This window comes from Periophthalmus magnuspinnatus, chromosome 7 (assembly GCF_009829125.3).
Source record: "Periophthalmus magnuspinnatus isolate fPerMag1 chromosome 7, fPerMag1.2.pri, whole genome shotgun sequence".
In the NCBI taxonomy this organism is placed as follows: domain Eukaryota; kingdom Metazoa; phylum Chordata; class Actinopteri; order Gobiiformes; family Gobiidae; genus Periophthalmus; species Periophthalmus magnuspinnatus.
The window spans coordinates 4,588,879-4,616,614 of record NC_047132.1 but is presented as its reverse complement, the minus strand read 5'-3'; the positions used below and the strand labels follow the sequence as shown (position 1 = coordinate 4,616,614).

Genomic DNA, 27,736 nt, shown 5'->3' with positions numbered 1-27,736 from the left:
AGGAAAGCCGTTTACGGTTCCTTCCTCTAATCAGAGCAGCTCGGTCACTTCTGCTCCCGCCTCACTCCAGGAACAGTCACAGTTTACACTTCAGTGTCAGACCGGCGCGCGTTTCTCCGTGGCGCGTTCTCGTCATTCCTCGCGCTGCATCTGAACTCAGCACCCGTCCGACAGGTGAGGCGAGCGCACCGGTCGGAGAAGAGACCAGTTTTACGCGCACCGTTTTACGCGCGCCGTTTTACGCACACCGTTTTACGCACGAGTTTCCCATGGATGAGTGCATTCACCGGTGCTGCCCCTGTCTGGTCACGCTGTGGAACCGAATCCGGGGGGAGAAGCCTCATGATGGACCCGGCTCACACAGGGACTCTGGAGGGAGCGACACCAGTGCACCGAGAGTCATACCAACACCGGATAAAACCACGCAGCGCTCCAGTAGGGACACGTCTTCCGAGGCCATTTACGTGGCGATGTGGCCTTTCGAGGCGCGGAGTGAGGATGAGATGTCGTTCGATAAAGGGGATTTGTTCGACGTGCTGAGCCGGAATGGAGACTGGTGGAAAGCGCGGAGGATCGATAAAAACGGGAGAGTCCTCGGCACTGGGATCGTACCGAGTAACTACCTGGAGCGGGCAGAGACTGAAGCCAAGGAAGTGTAAGTTTCAGCTACTGCGCAGCCAAACTTCTGCGTCCCACTTTATGTTTATGTAAAGCTCGAGTTCAGATCATAAAGTCTAATTATTTATGCAAAAATGCGCAATGTAACTCTTCTGGTGGAGGATATGCAGCTCTGGTTTCCATGGAGATGTTATTGCTCTGTCTGGAATTTTACATAGTAGGATTTTAAACATATTTCGCTCCAGGGAAACGAGCATTTGACACCACCAAGCCAATTTACAGGTCAGATCTGTGGAGAGGGAACACAACTCTCAAAGTGAATGATTTTTATAATGAAAACACATGTAATTCAATAAACACAAGATCAGTTTAATGTCACACTGTGGAACATTAGAGGCAAAGTAATAACACATCCATGGAGACAAGCAGCAGAAAAGTTACACAGCGGAACTTTATAGGTGCTGTACCTGATTCTTACTGTCATATAAATGTGGAAAATAGAGCTAGTCCATTTAAACAGTTTGCAGTGGTTCAAAAAACATCCCTCAAAGAGCAGATTTTTTACCTCAAGAGCTGCTTATATAATATATCTGCACTGGGGCAAGACTTATTTTGTGCAAATACATTAGAAAAAAATCAGGTACATGACATTTAAATAAATACAAGATCAGTTTAATGCCATAGTGCAGAACATTAGAGACAAACCACACTCTGTGGACACAAGCAGGTAGTAGACCCTCCACCAAAAAGTTAACTTGGTCAGTCAGGGAATAAAGTAGAAACAGAAACATACTGATACTGTGCAGTTGATGTCACCAACATTCCCTGGGGTTCTGGTGCTAGTTAACTGTAGGCACTGCTCTGTCTGAGGCTTTGATAGACTTTAATCTGAGCTTCATTTTAACACAATCTGACTTGAAAGAACTGATTTAGCTGGGACCGAAAGAGGTGCGATTATTTGAGCTGTTAAACAAGTCTGTCTCAAATCACATTGCAGTCACGAGTTAGTTAGCATTAGCGTTAGCCAACGTTTTTTTTGGGTTGAAAATCAAACAGGATCATGAACGCTGGTATTGATCACAGGTTTCTAAAAATGTGTTGCTTAAATCTATTTCGTATTTTTTTGCCGATCTTAAAACTCTTTTGGCTGCGATTGCTAATGTGTGCATTGCGTCGCCATGGAAACTCACACACGGAACATCCCCATCAATCATGACAAACAAGAACAAAAGAAGTACATGTATTATAATTAGCTTATATATCTATATTACCATGGTGTTACTGTGATGTTAAAGGCCATGTACTTGAGAATCAGGAAGTGCGCTGTTAGCATGCTAGTTGTTGTGATGGCAAATTCCACTCTGGTCTCTGTTGTTATTAGAAACGGTTATAAACTCATCGTCGTGAATGATTAGGATGCTCAGAATGCATAAAGTTAGTGGAGAATAACTTTGGACCACTGCAAACAAGACAGAAAAAAAAAAAAATCAGGTACAGGAGCTGGATTTGACTTGGACTGGCATGAAAAGCTTTGTCATATCCAAGAAAGACTTTACTCAAAACATAGAAAACAGTTTGATTATGTCTGATTCAGTTTCTTGTTGTTCTTCCATTAATCTAAAACACACACCATAGGCAGAGGTGGACAGTACAAAAAGTGGACTCAAGTAATTCAATTCAGTCTTTATGAAGAACACAGAGTCACTGGTCCTATAAAAGCACAACCTCAGCACTTTTATTAATATTCTCAAAGAGCCATTGCCAAACTCTGCTAACTCTTTTCTTGTAGCTGTGCCATGAGTGTGCAGTACGTAAGGGTGAGCAAAAAGGTTTAAAAAGTACTATTTACATACAGTACAGGTGGAACTTTCAAGAAGTTTATTGGTCTGGCAATAGAGTTTACACTGCTGCCTATACATGGCTCTTTTGTCTTTTTATCTATGTACTCAGGTTATAGGTACTTTAAAACAATATTATTCAAGTAGAAATACAAAGAAGCGGTCCCATAAACTAAAATGTATTTTGGGGAAGAGTCATTTTAAGGGTAAGGACAAAACGTTACATAAGGCACACAATCTGGTATTTTCAAAGAATACACACATAACTTAGGCAAACAAAATCTTTTCCGAAAGGAGCGGTGTAAGACGCACAAACGTTCAAATCATTTTATACTGTCAACATAAAACTTTTGTCACATGTAGATGAGTGGAAGAGCAAACAAAATTTTATTCAAGTAAGAGGCAAGGCAAGTTTATGTGCAGCGCAATTTATCCACAACGTCATGCAAAGTGCTTTACAGAATAAGAAAGACATTAAAATCACAATACAACAAATCAAAACATAAATAATCATCATAAAATTAACATTAAAGGAAAAAAGTGCAGAATAAAAACCTTTCGGTCATATACACAGATAAACAGAACCGTTTGAGGACCTGGATTTAAACATCTTCAAAGTAGAGGCCTGTTTAGCTATCGTGAACAATTTTTAACCACTGTAACCATATTTTATTGATCCTGACAGAGATGATGTTGACCTTTGTGTCTGTTTTTTTGTTTCATATGGATAGGCACAGTAATTACAGAGACAATAACCATAAACCAGGTCAAAACATCTGCTTTGTAACAGTTAAACAGCAAATCCCACTGTAGAGTTCTGACCTGGCTCCAGCTCAGTTTATACCAGAAGGATTATATAATGTTGTGATGTGAAGTCTTATTTTCACATTTAAAGTGCATTTGACAGATTCATATATTTTTCCAATTATTCCTTGACTTAGCAGGGTAGTACCTGTAAATATTTATCTAGTCCTACATAATTTAAGTGGCAGTTTGTGAAGAAAAGTAGAAAACAAAAAGTTGTAAAATACAGGAAGTAAAGCTGAGTTCTTAAACAGAATCCCTCTCCACCCAAAATGTCGCCAACTGTCATTTAATTTCAACAATTTACGCACAAGGAAGGCACTTTTCTGATAGATTAAACACCAAATTAATAAAATAAAGGTGTAGTTATGTTTATGTTTTTTTTTGTCAAATAGTAATTATTGTGTAATTTGACCCTTGTTTACATTATGGTTGCTATGGTTGTCCAACAGAAAAATGATCAAATAGATCTAGAGTTGTGTTTTGTTTCATTCACACATATTTAGGCTGAGTTCTTCTTTCAAACTGAAAACACTTCCACCTTGTGATGTCATCATGTGATAATACAGGAAGTGCTCCAGTGTGTTTTAAAACTCCATACACCTTCACTAGAATCAATTGGATTATTTGAACCCTGGAATTGCAAATCTCTTTGAAAGTAAAAGGAGCTGTTCACTTGAAAACTATGACTTCATGACATCACAAGGTGGAACAGAGCATTTTGAGCTTAACAGACTGATAATGCAGATTTACTCAAACATGTGTGAATGAAACTGTCGTAACGGTGCGGATAGGACCAAAGGATGCAGACCAGAGCAGTTTTAACAGTGTTTATTTACAGCGGTGAAAATGCAGTCTTTAAACAGGTCACAAGAGCAGGTACAGGAACCGGGGAGCGGGAGACGGGTCAGGCGGGTGCGGTGCAGGTAGAGGCGGGCAGGACAGGACCAGGACGGGGATAGAAGCAGGTGCGGTACCAGGGCGGGCGGAGCAGACGAAGACCAGAGCGGGGAGCGGGTGACAAACCAGAGACCAGGACCGGACAGGAGACGAGACGAGCAGGAGACGAGACGAGCAGGAGACGAGACGAGCAGGAGACGAGACGAGCCGGAGACGAGACGAGCAGGAGACGATACCGGGACTGGAACGTGACGGCAGGAGCTGGGCGAGTGGAGGCAGGAATGTTACACGCGGACGGTCTGGCACCGAGTGTAGACTGCCAAGCCTTCTTGTACTCAGCAGCAGGTGGTGGTGATTAGGCTGATGCACCCCAGGTGTGCACGGGAGGAGTCAGGCACTCCACCCAGCTCCAGACACACAGGTAGGGGAGGGGGAGAGAGCACGGGAGGACAGGGAAAACTGACATCATGACAGTACCCCCCCCCTAAGGTCCACCTCCTGGTGGACCCCCAGGCTTGTCAGGATGAGCGCGGTGGAAGTCTCTCACCATGTCGGGGTCCAGAATGCGTGCCCTGGGCACCCAGGATCGCTCCTCCGGACCGTAACCCTCCCAATCGACGAGGTACTGGAGGCCCCTACCACGGCGACGAACGTCAATCAGGCGGCGGACGGTGAACGCCGGGTGGCCGTCAATGACTCGGGCGGGCGGTGGGGGATCGGCCGGAGGGCACAGGTCGCTGGTCCGGACTGGTTTAACCTGGGAGACGTGAAAGGTCGGATGAATCCGGAGAGACGGGGGTAACTGGAGGCGCACCGCCGATGGATTTATGATCCTCATGATCTTAAACGGTCCCAGGAATCGGGGGGACAGCTTACGGGAGTCCGTCTTCAGCGGGACCGTCTTGGCGGAGAGCCAAACCATCTGGCCAGGTTGGTATACGGGCGCCGGGACACGGTGGCGATCGGCCGTCGCCTTAGTGCGCGCTCCAGCCCGAAGAAGGGCCGCCCTGGCCTTCTTCCAGATCCGGCGACAGCGCTGGAGATGGCGCTGAACAGACGGGACGGCGAGGTCCCTCTCCTCCGTGGGAAAGAGAGGGGGTTGATATCCCAGCGATGCCTCGAAGGGGGACATACCAGTGGCGGAACTCACGAGGGAGTTGTGAGCGTACTCTATCCAGGGCAGGTGAGTACTCCAGGTCGCGGGGTTGGCGGAGGCTGTGCACCGTAGGGCCGACTCCAGGTCTTGGTTGGCCCGCTCCGTCTGCCCATTAGATTGTGGATGGAACCCGGACGTGAGGCTAACCGTGGCCCCCAAACTGTCGCAGAAAGACCGCCATACCTGAGAGGTGAATTGGGTCCCTCTGTCGGACACGATGTCCACCGGGATGCCGTGGAGTCGGAAGACATGACTGGTCAGCTGGTCGGCAGTTTCTTTGGCTGTGGGGAGCTTAGGCAGGGCAACGAAATGGGCAGCCTTGGAGAAGCGGTCCACAATGGTGAGAACCACCGTGTTCCCCTGGGAAGGGGGAAGGCCCGTCACGAAGTCCAAGGCGATGTGGGACCAAGGGCGACGAGGAACTGGGAGAGGATGCAAGAGACCAGAAGGGGGTGAGTGGGAGGCCTTGGCCCGAGCACATACCTGGCAGGCGGCGACATAAGCCCGGGTGTCTGTGTCCATCGTGGGCCACCAGAAGCGTCTCCTGAGGAGGGAGAGAGAGCGACCGGCACCAGGATGGCAGGCGAAACGGGAGGCATGGACCCACTGGAGCACCTGAGACCGGACAGAATCGGGAACAAACAGTTTATCTGGAGGGCCGTTACCTGGGTCGGGGTCGTTGGTCTGGGCCTCTCGGACGGTGTCCTCGATATCCCAATGGACCGCGGCCACCACACACGAGGAGGGAATAATTGTTTCTGCGGTGACCGGGCTATCCTCCAGGGCGAACTGGCGGGAGAGGGCATCTGGTTTGACGTTCCGAGATCCGGGGCGGTAGGTGAGGAGAAAGTTGAAGCGGCTGAAGAAGAGGGACCAACGAGCTTGACGGGGATTGAGGCGCCTGGCGGACTGGATGTACTCCAAGTTTTTATGGTCGGTCCAGACGATGAATGGTTGCTCCGCCCCTTCGAGCCAGTGGCGCCACTCCTCCAAGGCCAGCTTTACGGCAAGGAGCTCCCGATCCCCCACGTCATAATTGACCTCGGCCGAGGACAATCGCCGGGAAAAGAAGGCGCAGGGACAGAGGCGGTTGTGGGGGTCGAACCTCTGCGAAAGCACGGCCCCCACTCCCGAGTCGGAGGCGTCGACCTCCACGATGAATTGCCGTGAAGGGTCGGGCTGGTGCAGGATGGGAGCGGAGGTAAATAGTCTCTTAAGCTTCTCGAAGGCTGTCTGCGCCTCAGGAGACCAGGCAAACTGCAAAGCAGGAGAGGTGAGTTTAGTTAAGGGCGAGATAACCCTACTAAAATCCCGGATGAAACGTCTATAAAAATTGGCAAAGCCGATAAATCTCTGGAGCTGTCTCCGGCTGGTAGGAACGGGCCACTCAGTGACAGCCTGGATCTTTTCAGGGTCAGCTCTTACTTGGCCCCGCCCCACAATGAAGCCCAAAAAGCTGACCTCCTCTGCGTGAAACTCGCATTTCTCAGCTTTCACGAACAGTTTATTCTCGAGGAGGCGCTGGAGAACCTGGCGAACGTGCTGATGATGCTCCTGGGGGGACCGCGAGAAAATCAAGATGTCATCCAAGTAAACAAAGACGAATCGGTTAAGGAAATCACGGAGCACATCGTTGATGAGGGCTTGGAATACGGCAGGGGCGTTGGTGAGACCGAAGGGCATAACCAAGTATTCGAAATGTCCCAGGGGTGTCTTGAAGGCCGTCTTCCATTCGTCTCCCTCCCTGATGCGCACCAGGTGGTACGCATTCCGCAAATCCAACTTGGAGAAGATGGTCGCACCGTGGAGGGGCGTAAATGCCGAGTCCAGTAAGGGAAGCGGGTATTTATTCTTTACAGTTATATTGTTCAGACCCCGATAATCAATGCAAGGCCGCAGGGATTTGTCCTTCTTAGCCACAAAGAAGAACCCCGCTCCCACGGGTGAAGTGGACGGGCGGATGATTCCGGCAGCCAGGGACCCACGGATATAGTCCTCCATTGACTCGCGTTCAGGTTTAGACAGGTTATATAGCCTGCTAGATGGTAGTGGGGCACCCGGCAGGAGGTCAATGGCGCAGTCATATGGGCGGTGGGGCGGTAAAGAGAGGGCCTTGCTCTTGCTAAAAACCTCCCCCAGGTCGTGATATTCAGCAGGCACCGAGGACAGATTGGGGGTGTCTGGGGACGGATCAGCGACAGGAACGGACCTCCCGGCCGGAGGGAGGGCGGACCGAAGGCACTTGGCGTGGCAATCGGGACTCCAGCCCGACACTCCGCCCCTGGCCCAATCGAAAACAGGGTTGTGGGCGCGTAGCCAGGGGTAACCAAGGACCAGAGGAGAAGCGGAGGAGGACAGGACATGAAACTGACGGTTCTCTTGGTGGTTGCCGGACAGAATCACGGTGACAGGTTCTGTGATGTGAGTGATGTGCCCCAGAAAACGTCCATTGAGCCCCTGGGCATTTAAGGGGCGTTCGAGGGGCTCCAGGTAGACCCCGAGCTGCTCCGCGACTTGGGCATCAATAAAGTCCCTCTCAGCCCCGGAGTCGATAAGGGCGGAAACGCATAAGGTCTCTGTGCGAACGCACAGGGTGGCGCTGAGCCGCAGTCTATTAGAAGAGTCCAGGATGTGTTGCTCGCCCACCAGTACTCCCAGTGCTACTGGTGGGCCCCCCCTTTTGGCCGAACTGGGCAAGTGACCACATAATGTCCGCGCTCACCGCAGTAGAGGCAAGCCCCGGCCAGACGACGCCTCCGTTGACGCTCCTCGGCCGACACAAGGGTCCTGTCGAGTTGCATGGGCTCATCCGGCGGGGGCGGGGCAGCGCGTGGCTCCGGCGGGACCGGTGACCGGCGTCTCTCTCGGCGACGAGCCCGTAGGCGGTTGTCTATACGGTGAGTGAGGGAGATGAGGGTCCGCAGGTCGGGGGGTTCGTCCCGGGAAACCAATTCATCTTTCAAAGTCTCGTTCAGGCCCCGCACAAACACAGCCCGCAGCGCGCTGTCCGTCCAGTCCAGCTCCGCCGCATGTGTCCAGAATTCAATGGAATAATCCGCTACCGTCCTGGAGCCCTGGCTGAGAGTCAATAACCGGGAGGCAGCATTGTCCTGGTAGTGCGGGTGGTCAAACACCAGCTTAAACGTGGACACAAATTCATTAAAATCCAGGCTATCCACAGACGTCTTCATTAGGCGCGCCTCTGCCCACTGGAGAGCTCTGCCCCGGAGTAATCCACATATATATCGGATCTTGGTGGCCCCCGAGCTGAAACGAGAAGGGCATTGCTGGAACATGAACTCGCACTGGAACAGGAATCCGCGACAGAGGTGAGGTTGTCCAGCATACGGCTCCGGATCCGTGCCTCTCGGCTCCGGGAGGCGTGGCGGCGCTCCAGCTGCAGCAGGCGGGGTGACGAGGAGCGCGGCCACCTGGTGGTTAAGCTGTGCCACCTGCTGGGACAATGTCTGATTTAGCTCCAATAGAGTTCGAATGGATTGTTCATGCTGACCCAGCACCGCCTCGGGGTGAGAGTGCGTGAGGCGGCGCGTCTGGTCCGGATCTGAGCCTGCTTGGTCCATAGTGGCCAGACCGTTCTGTCGTAACGGTGCGGATAGGACCAAAGGATGCAGACCAGAGCAGTTTTAACAGTGTTTATTTACAGCGGTGAAAATGCAGTCTTTAAACAGGTCACAAGAGCAGGTACAGGAACCGGGGAGCGGGAGACGGGTCAGGCGGGTGCGGTGCAGGTAGAGGCGGGCAGGACAGGACCAGGACGGGGATAGAAGCAGGTGCGGTACCAGGGCGGGCGGAGCAGACGAAGACCAGAGCGGGGAGCGGGTGACAAACCAGAGACCAGGACCGGACAGGAGACGAGACGAGCAGGAGACGAGACGAGCAGGAGACGAGACGAGCAGGAGACGAGACGAGCCGGAGACGAGACGAGCAGGAGACGATACCGGGACTGGAACGTGACGGCAGGAGCTGGGCGAGTGGAGGCAGGAATGTTACACGCGGACGGTCTGGCACCGAGTGTAGACTGCCAAGCCTTCTTGTACTCAGCAGCAGGTGGTGGTGATTAGGCTGATGCACCCCAGGTGTGCACGGGAGGAGTCAGGCACTCCACCCAGCTCCAGACACACAGGTAGGGGAGGGGGAGAGAGCACGGGAGGACAGGGAAAACTGACATCATGACAGAAACAAAACACAATTCCAGGTCTGTTTTTCAGGAGGTAATAAGAGTCCTTTCTGTGTAGGAGATTAGGTCTCTTACAGAGGTCACATGACTTCTTCCTTAATGTCTATCTCTCCTTCGTGACCTTTGCACCCAGAACTGCTGACGCTGTTTCTGCTTTTCCACTGTCCATATAGTTGATCGGAATAACTTCATTTTATTGCTTGAATTGGAAACTCATTTGGCTACGTTCACATTGTAGATCGAGAACTTGATCAGCTGTGGGGCAAATAAACATTAAATAACTTGGAGTCGTGTGTTATGCAGTTTTAACTCAGAGTCATAAAACTGCATAACACACGGCTCAAACTGGAACGCCTCACCTGTAAATCTGAAGATGTCACTGTCTGTAAATGTCTAAAATATGAAGTTATTTCTGTGTTTTAAATGCGAGTGTTTAAAAACCTTTTTCTGGCTAGACTGAAAAGTGACATACTGTAGCATTAAATCATCATAATTATATTGTTTTCCATAACTGAAAAAGTAAATAGAGCCGGGAAGCTCAATCATGAACTATGTCAAAACACTGCACACAGCTAAAGGTGTATGTGACCCGGTGCTGGTACAAGCGGGGTCGTCTCTCCACAGATCTGACCTGTAACTTGACCTGCTTGGATGTTTAATACCATACAGTGGAACATTCTAGTCTAAGCAGTTCAACATTTACACAGAGTCAAACGGGTGATGGAAAGTCAGTCACTTAGCGCCTTTGTCTCTCACGTGTTTGTAAAGCAGATGGTCTGATATGTCAGTTTCCACATTGTGAAACACGTCGCTTCTACTTCCCTGTTTTGGGTCTATCTTTAATGTGGAGAAGTGCTGTGGTCATGAGGGAGTCCACAGGTGTCCGAAATCTATGACATATTTGTGAGGTTTTCATACGACTGACTTTAGACCTTTAGATTAGTCCAGATGAATGGTGCCATGACAGACACACAACTGTCCAAGAGCATATAATTGCTCCAAAAGTTGTTTCCATGTGGTTCTCATTTCACTCTGCATCTGATTGGAATAAGAAGAAGTATCTCAGTCATTTGCTTCCATTTGGTTATAACAGGTAATGTTCTTCAGTGTCATTATGTAAGTCAAATAGCTGCTTTTACATCACACTGCATGATGTGAAGGATATTTACCTGAACTAGAAGAAATAAAAGTTGTAGAGCAGGGGTTCCGAACCTTTTTTGCACCACGGACCGGAATAATGTAGGTTTTATTTTCACGGACCGGCCTTCTACACATGGCAGATAAATATGTCAAAAATAATTTAAGTGCATAAAAATACAACTCACCAAACCATCGCATCAGTGGGAGGTCTGCACTTGTTTTTTCTTGCTCAAGTTTGTTTCTTTCAAAAAACTCTAAAAGTTATCTTTTAATCCCGGGTGCTTAGTCTCCATGTGCCAAAATAGTTTTGAAGGTTTCATTGTCTCATTTGCTTTTCCTGCATATTACGCAGAGCGGACTCTGCGCGTGAGAGTCACATGTAGCGACAAACCCATATTAAGTTCAATTCAATTCATTTTATTTTACCGCCCAAAATCACAACAACAGTTGTCTCGAAGGGCGTTCATGTTTTGGTTGATAGATTTGGTTAAGTAGGACTCCTGGTATTGTCTGCTAAATTTGTCTTTCTTTTTCTTGGTGGGCGTAGGCTCCTCTTCTGGCTCCTCAGTTGGCCTTTTCCCCTTTGTTAAAAACCTCTCCAAAGACTTTTGTTTTGGCTCATTTTCACTCGCTTGTGGCTCTACTTTTGAGCGACGTGTCTGATGTGTTGTACAAGAAACGTCATCGCAGAGACAAGAGCAGATCTATCACAGATATAATAAACTTGCCACTACATCAAATAGATTTCTGTGGCGATTTCCTATCAGGATTCTCATTATATATCTACAGACAAGTTTATTAGCGCGTCATGAGGGACGGGCAAAGGTTAGAAGATGTGGTCACTGATAAATTATATACTGTTTTTGTGCGGCCCAGTAGCAAATGCGTAACGGACCGATACCACTCCCCGGCCGGTGATTGGGGAGCACGACCGATATGGGTTTTTTCATGGCTGATGTCGATACTGATTTTGAAATGCATAAAAACCACTGGCCTATATGTTTGGTCATATTAAAGTGATAATATAAAGTTTTGTGTGTATGTTTTAGGCAGCAGATTTACCAAAATAAAATATCGGCCTGTGCTGGAGATTTAAGGCCGATATGCTGAAAAGTCCAAATATCAATCCGATTTACTGGCCAACTGCTACATATATCGGTCCATCTCTACCTTGAAGTATAGAAGCCTCATGGTGTAGGGTGTGTTTACACTTAGAGCCCAGTTTGAGTCCTAATGCAGATTTGGTTTGGTCCCATTTTAGTCCTGGCTTAGTCCTGGTTTAGTCCAGGTTTAGTCCAGGTTTAATTCCAGTTTAGTCCCCTTTAGTAAGGGAATGTAAAATACATTTTCTGCATTTTACTCTTCCCTCAAACAGTGTGACTGGGGCAAGCTGTCAGGAGCATTTAGACACTACAGTACAGCTCTCAGAGAGACATCTTGAGATCGTCATCAGACCTTTTGAGCTAAACTTGGCCAGGACTACTACTACTACTACTTTAGCTGGAGGATTGTCAGTGCCACCCAGACATAGGGAGAAACATGCAAACTCCACACACAAACTCCACACACAAACTACACAGAAATACCTGGGGGTCAAACCTAGAACCTCTTTGCTGTGCAGTGTGAGTGCCAGCCACTAAACCACTGTGATTGTGTGAATATAAACATACCCTTGACCTCTGTTTTTTCCTGAAAAAACAGAGGTCATTGTCAAAATTAAGCCATCAGAGCTTATTTCAAATGGGTCCATTGCGTTGCTCATCCTTCAAACCTGTAAATATGTCTTACCATTTTTATTGAAACATTGTGTTGATAAATGACAGCTGGACCCTCTCCTCCTCCCCGCCTGGCCCTCCTCCACCCGCCTCCCTCTCCTCCTCGCCTGGCTCTCATCCTCCTCGCCTGGTCTTCCTCCTCCTCGCCTGGCCCTCCTCCGCCCCCCTCCCTCCTCCTCGCCTGGACGATTTTTCTTGTTTTGTCTGATTTTTCCTGTTGTTTTGTTTTTGTGTGTAGGCAGCACGGTGGCTGAGTGGCAACACTCATGCCTCACAGCAAGAAGGTTTGGTTCGATTCCCGGGTCTCCCAGGCCTTTCTGTGTGGAGTTTTGCATGTTTCTCCCCGTGTCTGGATGGGTTTCCTCTGGGTACTCTGGTTTCCCCCATCAACCAAAACATGAACGCCCTTCGAGACAACTGTTTTTGTGATTTTGGGTGTTACAAAAATAAAATGAATTGAATTGAATAAATCATGGTCAGATCAGACTTGTCCCCATAAAACTGGCACTGGAAAAATATATTACAAGCAGAGGGATCCTTCTCCAGACATTCTCCAGTAAAAATCTTGATCAGGAGTACCTCACTGGAGTAGTATTATAGTAACTGCATATGTGATGTTGTTGGGAGAAATACTGTATAGTACTGTATATTAAATGGACAATACTACCAAAAGTTGACTATGAGCTTTTAACCATCATCATTAGTTTACTTTTATAGTTGTAGTTTTCACCTACGCCCTATCGCCATTATCCCTTCCCTTTGCTCGACATGCTAAGTCACCCCCCCTTCAGAGCCCTATCACAACACAATCAGCTGTATCCTGCTAATGAAACTACTGCACATGGCACCAGGTTTGTGAAGTTATAGTGTATTGTTTTGTATCCTGCTTTTGTATATTTATGTAAAATTTATGTGCGAGCATGTGGGGATGAAGGCTTGTGGGCGGAGCCTTGTACAGGATTGTTCTGTTAATACTGTGAGGAGAGTTCAAATAGAGAGAGATCACTGGATTACTCAGACATGCAGGATGACATATTGTTATGACCCAGAAGCAGGTCAGACCATATTTAGTAAGGACAAAGAAAACAAAGATAAGGGTTCACTCCTGGGCACGAAACAAAACGGTCGAGAGCAAAACTACGAAAATAAAACTTTACTTTATATACAAAAAAAAACTTTATATACAAACTTACAAAAAAAACAAAAAAACCAAAAAAACAAACAAAACCCAGCAACTTTAATAATAATAATAATAATAATAATAATAATAATAATAATAATAATAATAATAATAATAATAATAAACTTTATATACAAACTATAATAAATAATATAAACGAAATATATAAGTAAATAAAAAAATCATAAAATAATAATAACAATAATAATAATAATAATAATAATAACAATACAACTTAAAAAAAAGGGGGACTAACATCTATGAACTGAAACTGGAAAAAATATACTTTAAAAAAGCAGGCAAATAAAAACAAATAAAAGGGGAAAAAGTACCCAAATAGCACATATAAAACAAAATCCTTTATAAAGCAGTTTTAAGTCAAAATGTAAAGTCATGATCAACACATGTTTACTTAATATTAAATAGCTGTAAAAGCCTGACACATCTCCTTTAACAGTGTCTTGTATGTGTTTTGCAGATGGTATTTTGGGACGATGAACCGTTTCGAGGCACAGGGACACCTCATGAGCTCAGAGAACCAGAGCGGGGCTTTTCTCATCCGACAGAGCGACCGAGAGTCTGTGGGATATGTGCTCTCAGGTACCATGTCCACGCTCCTACAAAACCACCTGCCTTTCACGCTTTTCCACTGTATATTAAAGGTTAAAGTGCTTTTGACAGGTTGGACGACTCATTTGACCAAAACAAAGTTAAGATAATTTTATTTAAGATTTCACTTAAAACGTTACATTTTTTTTCCACGTTTGGGATTTTTTTTAGGTTTCAAATTTTACTTCCTGGTTAGAAATAGTGACATCACACAATTTGTCAGGAAAACTTGGAAAATATGTTGAATATTACAGGAAGTAGAGAGTTGTATACTGATGACATCACATATGGTCCATAATGTCCATAATGTTACCTAACAACCACATCATACACCGGGACAAAGCTCCTCTAATGTACATAGGAACTATTATTTGACAAATAAAATGATAACAAAACACTGTAATTTAGTTGGAATAATGTTTAAAGTACCAGAAAAAATGTGTTCCTTGCATGTAAATTGTGCCAAACTTGGGATTCTCCTGTATGTGACGCTCTACTTCCTGTAATATTCAACATATTTTCCAACTTTTCCTGACAAATTGCTTCTTGGTTGGTGTAAAACTATAATTTATGTTTACAACTGGTATTATCATACCAAATTAACTCTCTCCCTGTCATACACTTCAACTGTTGCCACCTGTTTCAAGAGGACTGACCAGAGGGACTTCAGAAACACTTAAAGAATAATACAAACTTGCATTACTTAACTGCCATAAATGCACATTATTTTGCTCACAAGGACATACTTGATTTTTACTTAAAACATGACGAACAAAACTACTTCTTTTAAACCATTTGGAGTGGTCTAAAGTTATTCCTGATGCATTTCAAGCTCCCAGAGTTACACCACAATGAGTTTATAAGAGCTTTTCACAGCTCTCACAAACCAGTGCTGTGTTTTCCTGTGATGGTAAAGGTTGCGATAACTAGCATGCTACCACACACTTCCTGATAATCAGAGACGCTTTCTTATTAAGTGAAGAGCTACTTATACAATATGTCTATACTGGGGTAAGACAGGGACTGTGTATCTAAGCAGGTATATTGAAATCTTATGTAAAAAAAAGTTGATCCTGCATAAAACATAAGGGCAAAAGTGGCATTAGATTTGTACTTGACTTTATTTACTGTATTTACTGTATAAAGGAAGTAACCATAACTAAATATCCTCTGTCACCATTCTATTCTCACAGCACAAGTACTGCAATATTGTAAATCCCATATTGAAGACGGGGTATGATGCAAAATAGTTTTTTTTTTTGTTTGTTTCTTTCTACCATATCATAACATTGTTCCCTCATTAAAAAAACATGCCATTCAGTGAGTACATGCACAGCACAATTCTCCATAAATATACAAAAGCATGATATAAAACCGTACACAACAACTTCACAAACCTGATGTGATCTGCAGTAGTTTCATTAGTGGAATGCAGCTGATTGTGTTGTGATGTCACTCTAAAGGGGGAGTGACTTTGGGAAGATAATAAAACTTATAAAACATTTAAGAGAGTTGTTTTTGGGGAATATATCATTTTCAAAACAATAAAAGATAATCTAAATATGTTATGTGTTGATGCCCCATAGAAGTAAAATAGCTCCTCTTTAAATGGTACGACTGGAGAAAGAGAAATGGTCACATTGTCCTGTGTGCAGAGCCAACGGTGGATGATTGACGATGAAAAGGGAAGAGAAAAGAGGAAGCAGACCATAGAAAACATAGGCTGTATACACACTGATGCCTGCAGACAAACACTAATTAGTACTGTGAGAAACCTGTGTGAATCAGTACTATAGACCAGGCCTGTCCAAACTATGGCTCCGGGGCCAAATGCAACCCACATCAATTTTTTTTGGCCCCCAGGCTTCCAGGTAAATTGGCCCGTTTTAGTGAAAACAGTTTACCTGAGATCCAGAATACACACTTCTTTAATATTTTACAAAGATGTGAGTCTGGTCACTGGTGAATCTCACTGTTTGGACTCACTGAATGGATTAACCAACCAAGGACATTCATAGTTTGTCTGTATTGGAAACAATAAAGGAAAAAAAAAATCACAAGGGGCTGAAAAACATTGCAGAATCAATAGGCAAAGCATTAAATTCATTAAACTCTTTGATTTTATTTGTAAATCATAGGTGACAAATAAGCTCTTTCATTTCACATTTGTCACTGGAAAAAATGTTTCTGATGATCACGTTTGAGACTGATCTGATCAATCTGTCTTTTTATTCTATCTTGATAAAGCCAGTATGAAATATTTAGTGTGATATGCTTTTGTGTTTCATAAACTGAGTAGAACAAGTTAAAAATGCAAAAAGATAAAAAAAAAAGGGGTAAGATTTATCTGAACTGATTTATCTTGTGTCAGTGATATAATGAAGTGAGAGAAAAGTTCCATAGTACACCTATAAACTCTTACAGTGGTTGGGTCATTGAGGTCTGACAGTAACCTGAGGATGCCATAAACGAGCACAGACACACCCTGTGGGACTTTGGACCAGTTCAATCAAACACACATCCACATACCGAAAAATCATAAACCCGACTTTCCCGGATGCTAAGATCAGCTGCCAACACACATATTTTTTATGTTTTATATTTTATTTAATGAGAATCTACAATAGTCAGTAAAGTAAAATCTGTTAACTGGACAAAATGTTCAGATTGATATAAGGCAGTGTCCAACAGTAATCTGCCCAGAACTGAAGAAGCGGATTGGATGAGCAGCCAAACATCTTCACTCCTACAACTTTTTGTCCAGATTGTTTTGTACAGATTAAACCTTTGGCTTTTACTACAATAGTTATGAAAATAAAGAAGAAACATACATGGAAAAAGTGTGTCCAAACTTTTGACTGGAACATGCTCCACGTCGCTTCCACTGATCATTCCAGCGCAGATAAACTATATAAAGTCACGTGCAGCTGTTGTAACATGAGGCAATCTGCCCTCTTCTGGTAGCAATGTCTAATTTACTTTCACCTGTAATTTAATTTAACACCAAAGCAAAAGTGTCAACAGGTGTTTTAAAAAGCCTAAAACCCTTTTAGTTACAGGCTTAAGTTTAAGCTATTATGTGCAACATTTACCCGACTTTTACCCATTCAACATATATAATATTTAGTTTTAAATGGTTTTAAATTGGTCTGACAACGGTCCTAATTTCTCATCTTTCTTAAACCTTATTTAAAATGTTGTATTGTCAGAATGTTCAAAATCCCTGAATAGAGGCAGAGTCAGAGTGAAGTAGTAGACCTTAATACTGACATCAGACCTAAAGTTTCTAAAGTTTCTAAAGTAAAACCTTAAAATCAGCATCTATCATAATCTCCCATTAAATAAACAAATAAAGTAAAACACAGCTGAAAATGTCTTTAAACCTTTAAACCAAGCTCTGATATCACTCACATGTGTCTACTTATCATGTGTCAAACCTATCTAGATTTTTCATATTTGGTGATAATCCAATCCAATCCACTTTATTTATATAGCACATTTCATAAACAAATTGTTTCCAAAGTGCTGCACAGAGACAAAGTGACATAAAAAATAAAATCAATAAAACACATAAAAATAAATTTAAAAAAACACAGAGGACCACACAACTCACGCGGTGTTAAAAGCCAGAGAATAAAAATAGGTCTTAAGACGAGACTTAAAACACTCTACAGTGGGAGCTGTTTGAACGTGGGGGGGCAGGGCGTTCCACAGTTTAGGTCCAACCACAGAAAAGGCCCTGTCCCCTCTGGTTTTAAGTCTGGTCTTAATAATAATAATAATAATAATAATCTGAGGCTAATCCAAGTTTCTCAATCAAAATCACATTATTTACCACATCACTTTTGACTCCATACCCGAATTTAAAATATAATTACAGTGGTCACTCGTTCATCACGGAGGTCAAGTTCTAAAAATAACCCGCAATAAGCTAAATCCGCAAAGTAGTCAGCTTTATTTTTTTATAATTATTCTATATGAATCCCCTCACCACACACTTTATACACTTTTCTCACACAGGCATTGACATTTTCTCACATTTCTCTCTTCTAAACACTCTCAAAGTTCAAACCTTCATAGGTGCCTTTGTCGGTGCAGAACGTTTCATCGACATTGTCGGGGAGAAAACTTGCAAACATACAGCACTTAAGAATCACACTGCGATCCAACATTTATGTAAATTTGTCTGAACACATTCTGTACTGTACAGGAGACATGGCATGGAGGAGACTGTTTTTAAAAGATGATGTTATACGAGACCTTTAAAATCTGGTTTTAACATTTTAACATTTTAAAATTTGTCTCAGTGCTGACATATTGTACAAGCAACATTTGAGGTAAAAATAAATCCACTGTGTACTGTCTGCATCAACAAATTTTATTGTCAAGAAGTGCGCTGTTAGCATGCTAGTTGTTAGCGTTACCATAATAATCCACTCGGACTCTTTAAGCTCTTAAGAGTGCTTATAAACTCATCCAGGTAGGTGAATTATTAGAATGCTGTGAATGTGTTTCAAAGGGGTGAAAACATTATACTCTTCCATTAAGTGTCATTGTTTTAGGCTCCTGAAATGTGGAAAGTGCAAACATTTTTAGCTGAGGTTGCAATTTTGAGGATCGACTGTTTTAGAATTTTAAATAAGTTCTGTTTGTCATTTCTGAGACAGTCAAACTCCTTTAACAGTCATGTGTTGTGTTTGCAGTGAGATCGGATACACGGGTCAAGCACTTTAAGGTGATAAAGGACAACAGCAATCAGTTCCACATCGAGCCCTCTACTCACTTCCCCACCCTGATTGACCTGGTGGAGCACTACAAGAACTACAACCTGACCAACGCCGGACTGCTCGGCAAGCCATGCAAACGGGTACGACTGTTTTCTGTTGACTGTCGCTTCTTACCATTTTATTTTCTTGTGTTAATGACATTGGCTGCATCCAGATGTCTACACTATTCCCTACTAAGACACCAAATATGGGTCACTCCATTTTTAGGGCTGTCCGAGTGTCTGGTGGGTGAAAAAGTAGTGCATTCAAAATTTACCACAATACACCAACGCAAAGTAATGTCCAGTGATGTAATGGTCACTACACCAGTCAATATAGACCACAATGCATTGCAAGAGTCGGACTTTAACTGGACACAACATGACAAATCAGACAGAAGTGCTGTTTTGATGCACTGTTTACCTGTGATTATGAATGAAACACTCTTAAATAAACTTTTACCATTACTAGTTGCTACCTTAGCTTGAGTTGTTAAAGTGATAATTTCTACATCTCAAACTAAAAGATAAATAATCCACTTGGTTTATATGAGATCCATCTATACAAAAACTTATATACCGTATTTTCTGGAGTATAAGTCACACCGGAGTATAAGTTGCACCAGCCAAAAAATGCATAATAATTTCACATATAATCGCACCTCCGGCCAAACTATGAAAAAGGTGCGACTTATAGTTTGGAAAATACTGTACTAGTGTAACAGGTTTATATAAATTCACACTGCAGTAGTCCATAAAAAGTGTGTGTCAGTCGAATTTGATCAATATTTATTAAAGAAATCAATCTTTATCATAGTGTAGCAGCCTTTTCTCATCCAGACGTCAAATTTTTGTGCCTTACATCGAGGGCAGTGAATGAGTTCCATTAATAGTTCACTAAAGAGTGCAGGGTGATGTAGTGTTTGAGAGGTTAGGGATTTGTGCGGACATTTGGACACAGACATTGTTGATCAACTTCCTCCAAAACATCGTTAAAGTAGAGCTGTCCAGCCCATTAGTCGACTAAAAAGAGGGCGTGGCAAAAACTCTCAAAAATATTACATATCTCTATGTATCTGACCCAAACTGCTCTCACATCTGCAACAAAGTACTAGGAAAAGTACTAGGAAAATATGTGCATTTAAAAAGGTGGATTAAAGTCAGAATTCACTCCTAAATCTTCAGTTCAAGTCATACTTTATCTTTTCTGCTGTTGTCTCATGTACATTTTTATAATCTATATAAAATGTCTAGGTGACTAATTCAAATTTTGGTCAATCAAGTCACCATGCAATCAACTAAAGGCCTACAGTCGTACCTTAAAAATATCAAACTTACTACAAAAAACATTTTATATTATGCATTGAAATACTATTAAATTCCCCCTTTAAAAAAAGTTTGTATGTCCGCTTTAATGCACATAACTCCTCTTTAGAAACGTCATGTGCTCTCTCATCTGTGTCTGTGCAGAAAAAGCCAAAGCCCACAGAGATGGACTTGAAGGAGTGGGAGCTGCCCAAAAGCGAGTTCACCCTGGAGGAGGAGCTGGGCAGTGGATACTTCTCTGATGTGTACAAGGGGCGCTGGAAGAGCCACATCAGTGTGGCTATCAAGATCATCAAGAGCGGTACTGCATGCTTTTCTGAATATCTTTAGAATGATGTTGAGCTATATCTTTCACAAGTATAAGACACATAGACTAGTTTACACACATGGACCACTATGAACCTACTGGACACTGAGGGATTACACAGATATAAGACACATGGGAATGGAGAAGAAAGTATTATGATTTCATGTTGAAAATCACATTCTATTGTCTAAAGAAAGTGTGCTTTTTAAATCATCATCATGGTATCAGAATCAGTATTGAGTACCGAGTCTATTCCTTAGTATTGAAATCGAGTTTTGTACTGTTGTCATGATACACTGCACAGTACATGGGTGTGGACTGATATTTACTCACTTTGGTTTTAATAATCAATATCAATCCTATCATCTAAATAGTAATACCAAACACTCCCTAAAGTCTGAGAACTGTTAGTTGCTATTTATGTTTGTTTAAGGTAGGGCTTGTCATGTTCTTTACAAAAAGGAGCTACATTCACAGCTGAAGACCTGCAGATAGAGAATGTATTCTCTCATTCTCAGTATATGGACAGTCTTTTTATGTCTAAACCAACTGGATTTCAGCATTGAACTTCGCAACCCAAACCCATATTCTGCTTTCTGATTAGATAATGATAATATAAACAACTAGGCTAATATATACAATGTTTTTGAATATAAAATTTGAATATAAAATTGTATACTTCTGGGTTTAAGGTGACATCACAACCTTTTATAGAACAATAACATTTAATACAGATGGGGACAGATATTGATATTTGATATTTGTCCCTGTTAGATATTTCATGACAAAGTGCTAATGCAATACCATCATGATGAACCTAGTGACATTTATGCTGTTGCATGTCATCATTTTTCTCAAGCAGTTTTGAGACTCTGGGATTTCGACATTCTTGTAATTCTTCTTGAAACTGTGCCAAACCCAAATGACTCAATGATTTTGTACACAGTAGGGATTCCCCACGCCTACGCAGAAATGGGCATCGTCTGTCAGGCCAATGCGGTTAGCCCAGTTACAGTTTACATACCACTGAACCTGCTGATTTATGCGTATATATCAGGTCACTGTTTGTACTATGTTGCGCACAGACTTAAAGCTCCTGATTGGCCAGTATTTAGACTGGGTGGACACAAAAACACGTTGAGAGGAGCCAGTTGAGGTGGGTGCAGGAAGTGTCTGAGGTGAGGGAAGTCTGGAATACCTTGCACAGACTGAAAAATAGATGGATGAAACTTCTAAAATTTACAAGCTGCTTTCCAAAGAAGAAGCCTAAATTCACTGTGATGAAACAGACTTGGCAAATATCAAATGCATAACAGACGAGTAAAATGTGTACTTCATTTCCAGTCTTCTTGTTATGTAAAAACAGTGCCACTATGACTTTTTTTGCTACATTACTTTTCCCTTCAATGTAACACAATGTCAAGTGTCAAGTGGAATGAACTGTTCTCGCCAACTTCCTGAAACTTTTTTCTAAACATTTTCACATTTATAAATATAACCCATAATCTTTAGAAGTTCAGTATAATTAGAACAGTCATTTTCTGCCATTATTAATATGTTCCAATCCAAAATACATAACCCAGTGTATTTGATACTTCATGCTGGAGGAGGGGGTTCTGCATGTATGTCTATGGTGGAATGTTCAGCAGTTACCATGGTGACACAATGCACACATTAGCAATAAAAACTAAAACATTTTAAGAAAAATACTGTGTAGGTTTAAGCTGATTTTCAATAAAAAAGTGACAGTGGTTGTTTGTGGCAAGCTCGCGTGTGACTGTGATGTTATTTGGGAGACACATCAGCTCATCTGTTGTAGCTCCAATTAAGTCAGTTCTTTATGGTCAGATTATGTTAAAATAAAGGTCAGTTTAAAGTCTAAGTTGAATAACAGAGCTTCAGACAGAGCAGAGTCTCCAGTTGACAATTTTTCCAAAGTATCAGCTGAGATGTTTTCTGTGGTTTCTTCTCCAGACTCGGAGCTGAACCACCAGGAGTTTATTCGGGAGGTGGAAATATTGAAGAGGTTGCGTCACCGTCACCTGATCTCCCTGTTCGCTGTGTGCACTGAGTCTCCTCCATATTACATAGTGACTGAGCTGATGGAGAAAGGCAGCCTGCTGGAGTTCCTCAGAGGTCAGTGGTCTGCTCTGTCCATCATGTCCCGCAATAGCATGTATTATGTTAGCATGCATGTTCAATTCATCACCTACCATCACCTACCACCTAACCTACAACCTCCCTTACCATACCCTTTAGGTCCAGAGGGTCAACACCAGGACACGGTGACTCTGGTGGACATGGGAGCACAGGTGGCTGATGGGATGTCCTACCTGGAGGAGAACAACTGTATCCACAGAGACCTGGCTGCTCGAAACGTTCTAGTGGGAGAAGGACACATCTGTAAAGTGGCTGACTTCGGACTGGGCCGACTCATTAAGGTACAACCAAGCCCAGAGATTTAAACAATAGCGGCTAGGTGCATCCAGTGGCACAATGCGCACGAGTGCTCTTTATGCTCTTACAGAAGGAGCTGCAGACTTGAATGCAAAACTACTCTGCACTGCCCATGGTGCCGACAAATGTACACAAACACTGTCCCACTTGAGTCTAGTGCAGTGGAGGACAGTGTTACCCTCATAAGTCCTCTATAAAACTGCATTTAGTGAGCAGAAGTGGCTGTTTCTGATGCATGCACATGTGCATGTCTGTCACTCATGCTTGCATATTGTTTTATATAGTTATACATACAACCCCAATTTACATTATGCATTATTATGGGCCTTGGAGCTATACACCCCACACTGCTGAGGCACATCAATTTACCATAAATTCTTTAACCGCAGCAGCCCTAGACATAGATCCTGTCAACTGCAGAAGAGCAACTTGTGTTTATGCACGCTATGGGGAAAATGCTTTCTGGCCTGCAGTCGATTTTTTCACTGCAGTACCAATGGACTCGCTGCAGGTTTAAGCTAGTGATACCCTATCCAGATACACTGCCTGGCCAAAAAAAAGTGGATTGGCCACCTGGATTTAACGTAGCAAATAGGTACGAGCCTCCTGCAGTTGGTCAGGTCTAGGTTCAGCAACAGTCCGTGCTCAAAGAATGAGGTCAGCTGACACCTGAATATAATGAATGACAAGGTTATTCCATCAGTGGATTTTTTCTTCCCTGATGGCACAGGCATATTCCAAGATGACAATGCCAGGATTCATCCTGCTCAAATTGTGAAAGAGTGGTTCAGGAGCATGAGACATCATTTTCACACATGGATTGTCCACCGCAGAGTCCAAACCTTAACCCCATTGAGAATCTTTGGGATGTGCTGGAGAAGACTTTGTGCAGCGGTCAGTCTCTAACATCATCAATGCAAGATCTTGGTGAAAAATTACTACAACACTGGATGGAAATAAATCTCGTGACATTGCAGAATCTTATCGAAACAATGCCATAGCGAATGTATGCTGTAATCAAAGCTAAAGGCAGAACAATCAAATATTAGAGTGTGTGACATTTTTTTTTTTGGTGGTGACTTTTCTTTGGCAAGGCAGTGTATTTGAATAGATCCATTGGTACACTAGGCCAATAGAGTGTAATGTCTGTTAGTAGAGCTGCCATGGAGCAAACTAAAAATATTACATATTTTTCAGGAACCTTTTTATGTATCTGAAGAGAAAAAGATTCCGTACAAGTGGACTGCTCCTGAAGCCATCAGCCATGGAAAGTTCTCAAGCAAGTCTGATGTGTGGTCGTTTGGAGTTTTACTTTATGAAATCATCACATGTGGAGGCAACCCTTACCCAGGTCAGAGCGACTGGATTTTAAATATCTCATCTAATGCAAAAGCTTTTAACCATGTCATAATGTATCCTCATCAGAAACATATACTGATGTACCTTGCATTGACTTGATCTGGTGTTGATTCCCAAGTATCTGGTGACACAAAACATACCATGATACACATGTTACAACGCAATATAACTCAATATATCTCAATTTTTGTTAGATTTTTTGTTGAAAGTTGACTCAAAATCAAAATTGTGGATAATAGTTTTGATGAATGAGCTAAGAATACACACTTTGGAAACGTTATGCTTAGGTATTCAAACTAAATTACTCGCACAGAAAGTACAAATACTTTGTTAACACTGGTCAAATTAAAGTACACTATAAAAAGCATTTATTTGTGTAATAAGGTTTGGCTTAGAAAGGTCCAGTGCAGCCCTGTATTGTCGACTCTAGATAAAGAATATGATGTTGGTCCAAATTACTTTTTTGTATGTTATGTTGAATAAAATGAATCCCCCAAGTTTTGTAACAACTGGATCATTTAGCCCTGTTATCTGTGTTATGGGGGCGCTATAATTATGATTGGTGATGTTGTCTGTGAGCATCTATCAGACATTTTTTTCCACAAGCTACACAAAAACTGTAATGAATATCTAAAAAATGATGGAACTATTGGTGATTTGCATCTCTAGATGTTGCACGTGGACTGTGAGCTCATTTGGATCAAAAACCCAGGACTAAAAAGTTTTCATATAAACGTATATCAAAGTGACGGCGGAATGTCTGCCGTCACTTTGATATACGTTTATACCAGTATGGCTGACTTCTTGTGTGATGTAGAGTTTTGCTCCAATAATGTTTTAGGGTTGTTTTGTCACTTAAAAGGTGGCATTGTAGAACCATTTTGTGTCGATCACGTAACATATTGTTATGAGTGTTTATTTTTCATTAAGATGGTTGACTCTAATGACGCTAATTATTGTGTGTTTTGGTTAAAGTCCTTTGTGTGATTTGAGTTACAGCTCCATTCCCTTTGAATGGGCAGTTTGGATGACCCTCGAGCCAAAACTGTAAAAACCTTTTTCCTCTCCAGGCCTGTTGGTGGTGCTATAGTACTGAGTAATAAGCATGAATTATTAGTCTTTGTGCCCCTGCTGGCCAATTATGAAAAATGTCTGATATCCATAATATATATATATAAAATAAAATGAATATATATATATATATATATATATATATATATATATATATATATATATATATATAATATATATATATATATATATATTCATTTTCTCATGTGTAGAGTTTGATCCCAGATTTTTTTAAATATAAATCAGATAATGTTGACGTATAAGGGGTTGTCTAGTGTACACTGATCAAATGGTTATGAGTCCAGTATATTCAACCAACAGGAAATGAAGCAGTTTTTTACTGGCGAGCTACTCAAAAACCATAAGAAGTATTTTTTTTTTAAATCTGCTGATTGTTGAGTTTTAGTGCCTCTAAATGTAGTATCCCAAATCTGAGTTCACTCAGGTCAAAGTCCTGGGACTAGTTTGTTAAAATAAACCTGCAGTCAAAGTTTCGTTGAAACGATCCAATATGGTCGACTTCCTCTTCATCATAGGGCAGTGCATTTTTGAGCGTGTCTCATAGAGCTCTATCACTGTTCTGAATTTTGTGAGTTTATGCCAAAATTTGCCTGTCTCCTCTCCTGTAGGCGTCCACTGTCAGACTGCGCTGTGCAGTCAGTGGCATCGGACATTCTCACAATGACCATTTTATACATTTTTTTGATGGGTTGATCGTTTTTATACCTCCATGTGAGACTTCAGTCATCTAATCTGTCCTCTGCACTGCTTGCTTGTTCTTATCTCACCTCTGTAGCTCCAAACATATGACAGTTTTACCACTGTGAGATTTCAAAATTATTCATCATAATATTTTTTTTTTTCCATTTTTCAGCTTTAAGCATCCAGGAGGTTTTCGAGGAGGTGAGTCGTGGATACCGTATGCCCCGTCCATCCAAGTGTCCCGAGTTTCTCTACAAAATCATGATGGACTGTTGGAATGCAGAGCCGGCCAGCAGACCAACCTTCAGGTCAATAAAGCAAAGCCTGGACAACAGCATCACCTGCTACGAGTGGGACGACAAAATGAACTGAACTCTCAAAGCATCAAGGGACAAACTGTGCAATTCAAAGTATTCAAAAGTTTACTGTAGTTAAATAATTACCTGTTGTAATTAGAAAATACTGTGAATGTTATTTTGTATTTTAACCATGTTTTAAAGGTTCACTATGGAACTTTTTTGTCTCTATGCAGATTGTATTGCTTTGCATAGTGTTCCACAGTACCACATTAAAGATCGCAGTTGTGTTTTGTTTCATTCACACATGTTTGAGTAAATTTTATTATTAGTCTGTAACATCTCCAAAGCTCAAACTGCTCTGTTCCACCTCGTGATGTCATGAAGTGGTAGTTTTCAAGTGAACAGCTCCTTTTGTCTTTTGTTGAGCAGAGATGGGCCAGTGCAAGACTCAAATCATCCAAATAATTCTAGTGAAGGTGTATGGAGTGTAACAAGACAGTGGAGCACTTCCTGTATTACCACATGACATCACAAGGTGGAACAGAGTGTTTTACGTTTGAGAGAAGAACTCAGCCTAAATCTGCAGTGTTGTGCAAATGAAACAAAACAAAACCTCAGGGCTGTGATGAGGAAACAACATTATAACACAGATCAGAAAACAACGTAATATGGGCTTTTTAAATGTCTTTATCTCTACTAAACATTTCTCTCTATCTCCACCATGCCACATTACAGGTCAGATCTGTGTAGAGTTGGCCCCACTCACAGCGTGTTTTCCTGGTGTTTTTGATCGATAAACACATGTGAAATTTAATTCATAATTAGTCCCACTGTGGGACTAATAAAGGCATATCTTATCTTATCTTGTTTAATGTCATACTGTGGAATATTTCAGTCAAAGCAATATAATCTGCCTGGAGACAAGCAGGTAGCGGATCTCCCACCAGAAAAGTTACATAGTGCACCTTTAATGTTGTATCTTCACATTCAAAATACCTCTGATTTGTAATGATATGTCTTTGGTTGTTTTTATTGTCCATACATCTGCAGACTTGTTCCGATCATTTCAAAGCTCATATTACCTCTTTGAATCGGCTTAGAATGTTTATTTACGTAGAATACATTACTAGACTATAGATTGCGGGAACCTCGACGACCGGATCTCCGGACATGGAGACTGGCTCTGGGGACATGGAATGTCACCTTGCTGGGGGGGAAGGAGCCTGAGCTTG

At 42.6% G+C, this 27,736-nt stretch overlaps 1 protein-coding gene across 1 annotated transcript; it reads left to right on the top strand.

The window, feature by feature from the left end:
- On the top strand, window positions 1–27,736 carry ptk6b (PTK6 protein tyrosine kinase 6b). The gene is made up of 8 exons (XM_033969769.2): window positions 1–655; window positions 14,088–14,209; window positions 18,922–19,085; window positions 20,454–20,610; window positions 22,591–22,752; window positions 22,876–23,057; window positions 24,271–24,424; window positions 26,378–27,736. Exons 1-8 carry the CDS (start codon window positions 270–272, stop codon window positions 26,575–26,577), a joined length of 1,527 nt encoding a protein of 508 aa, XP_033825660.1. The 5' UTR covers window positions 1–269; the 3' UTR covers window positions 26,578–27,736.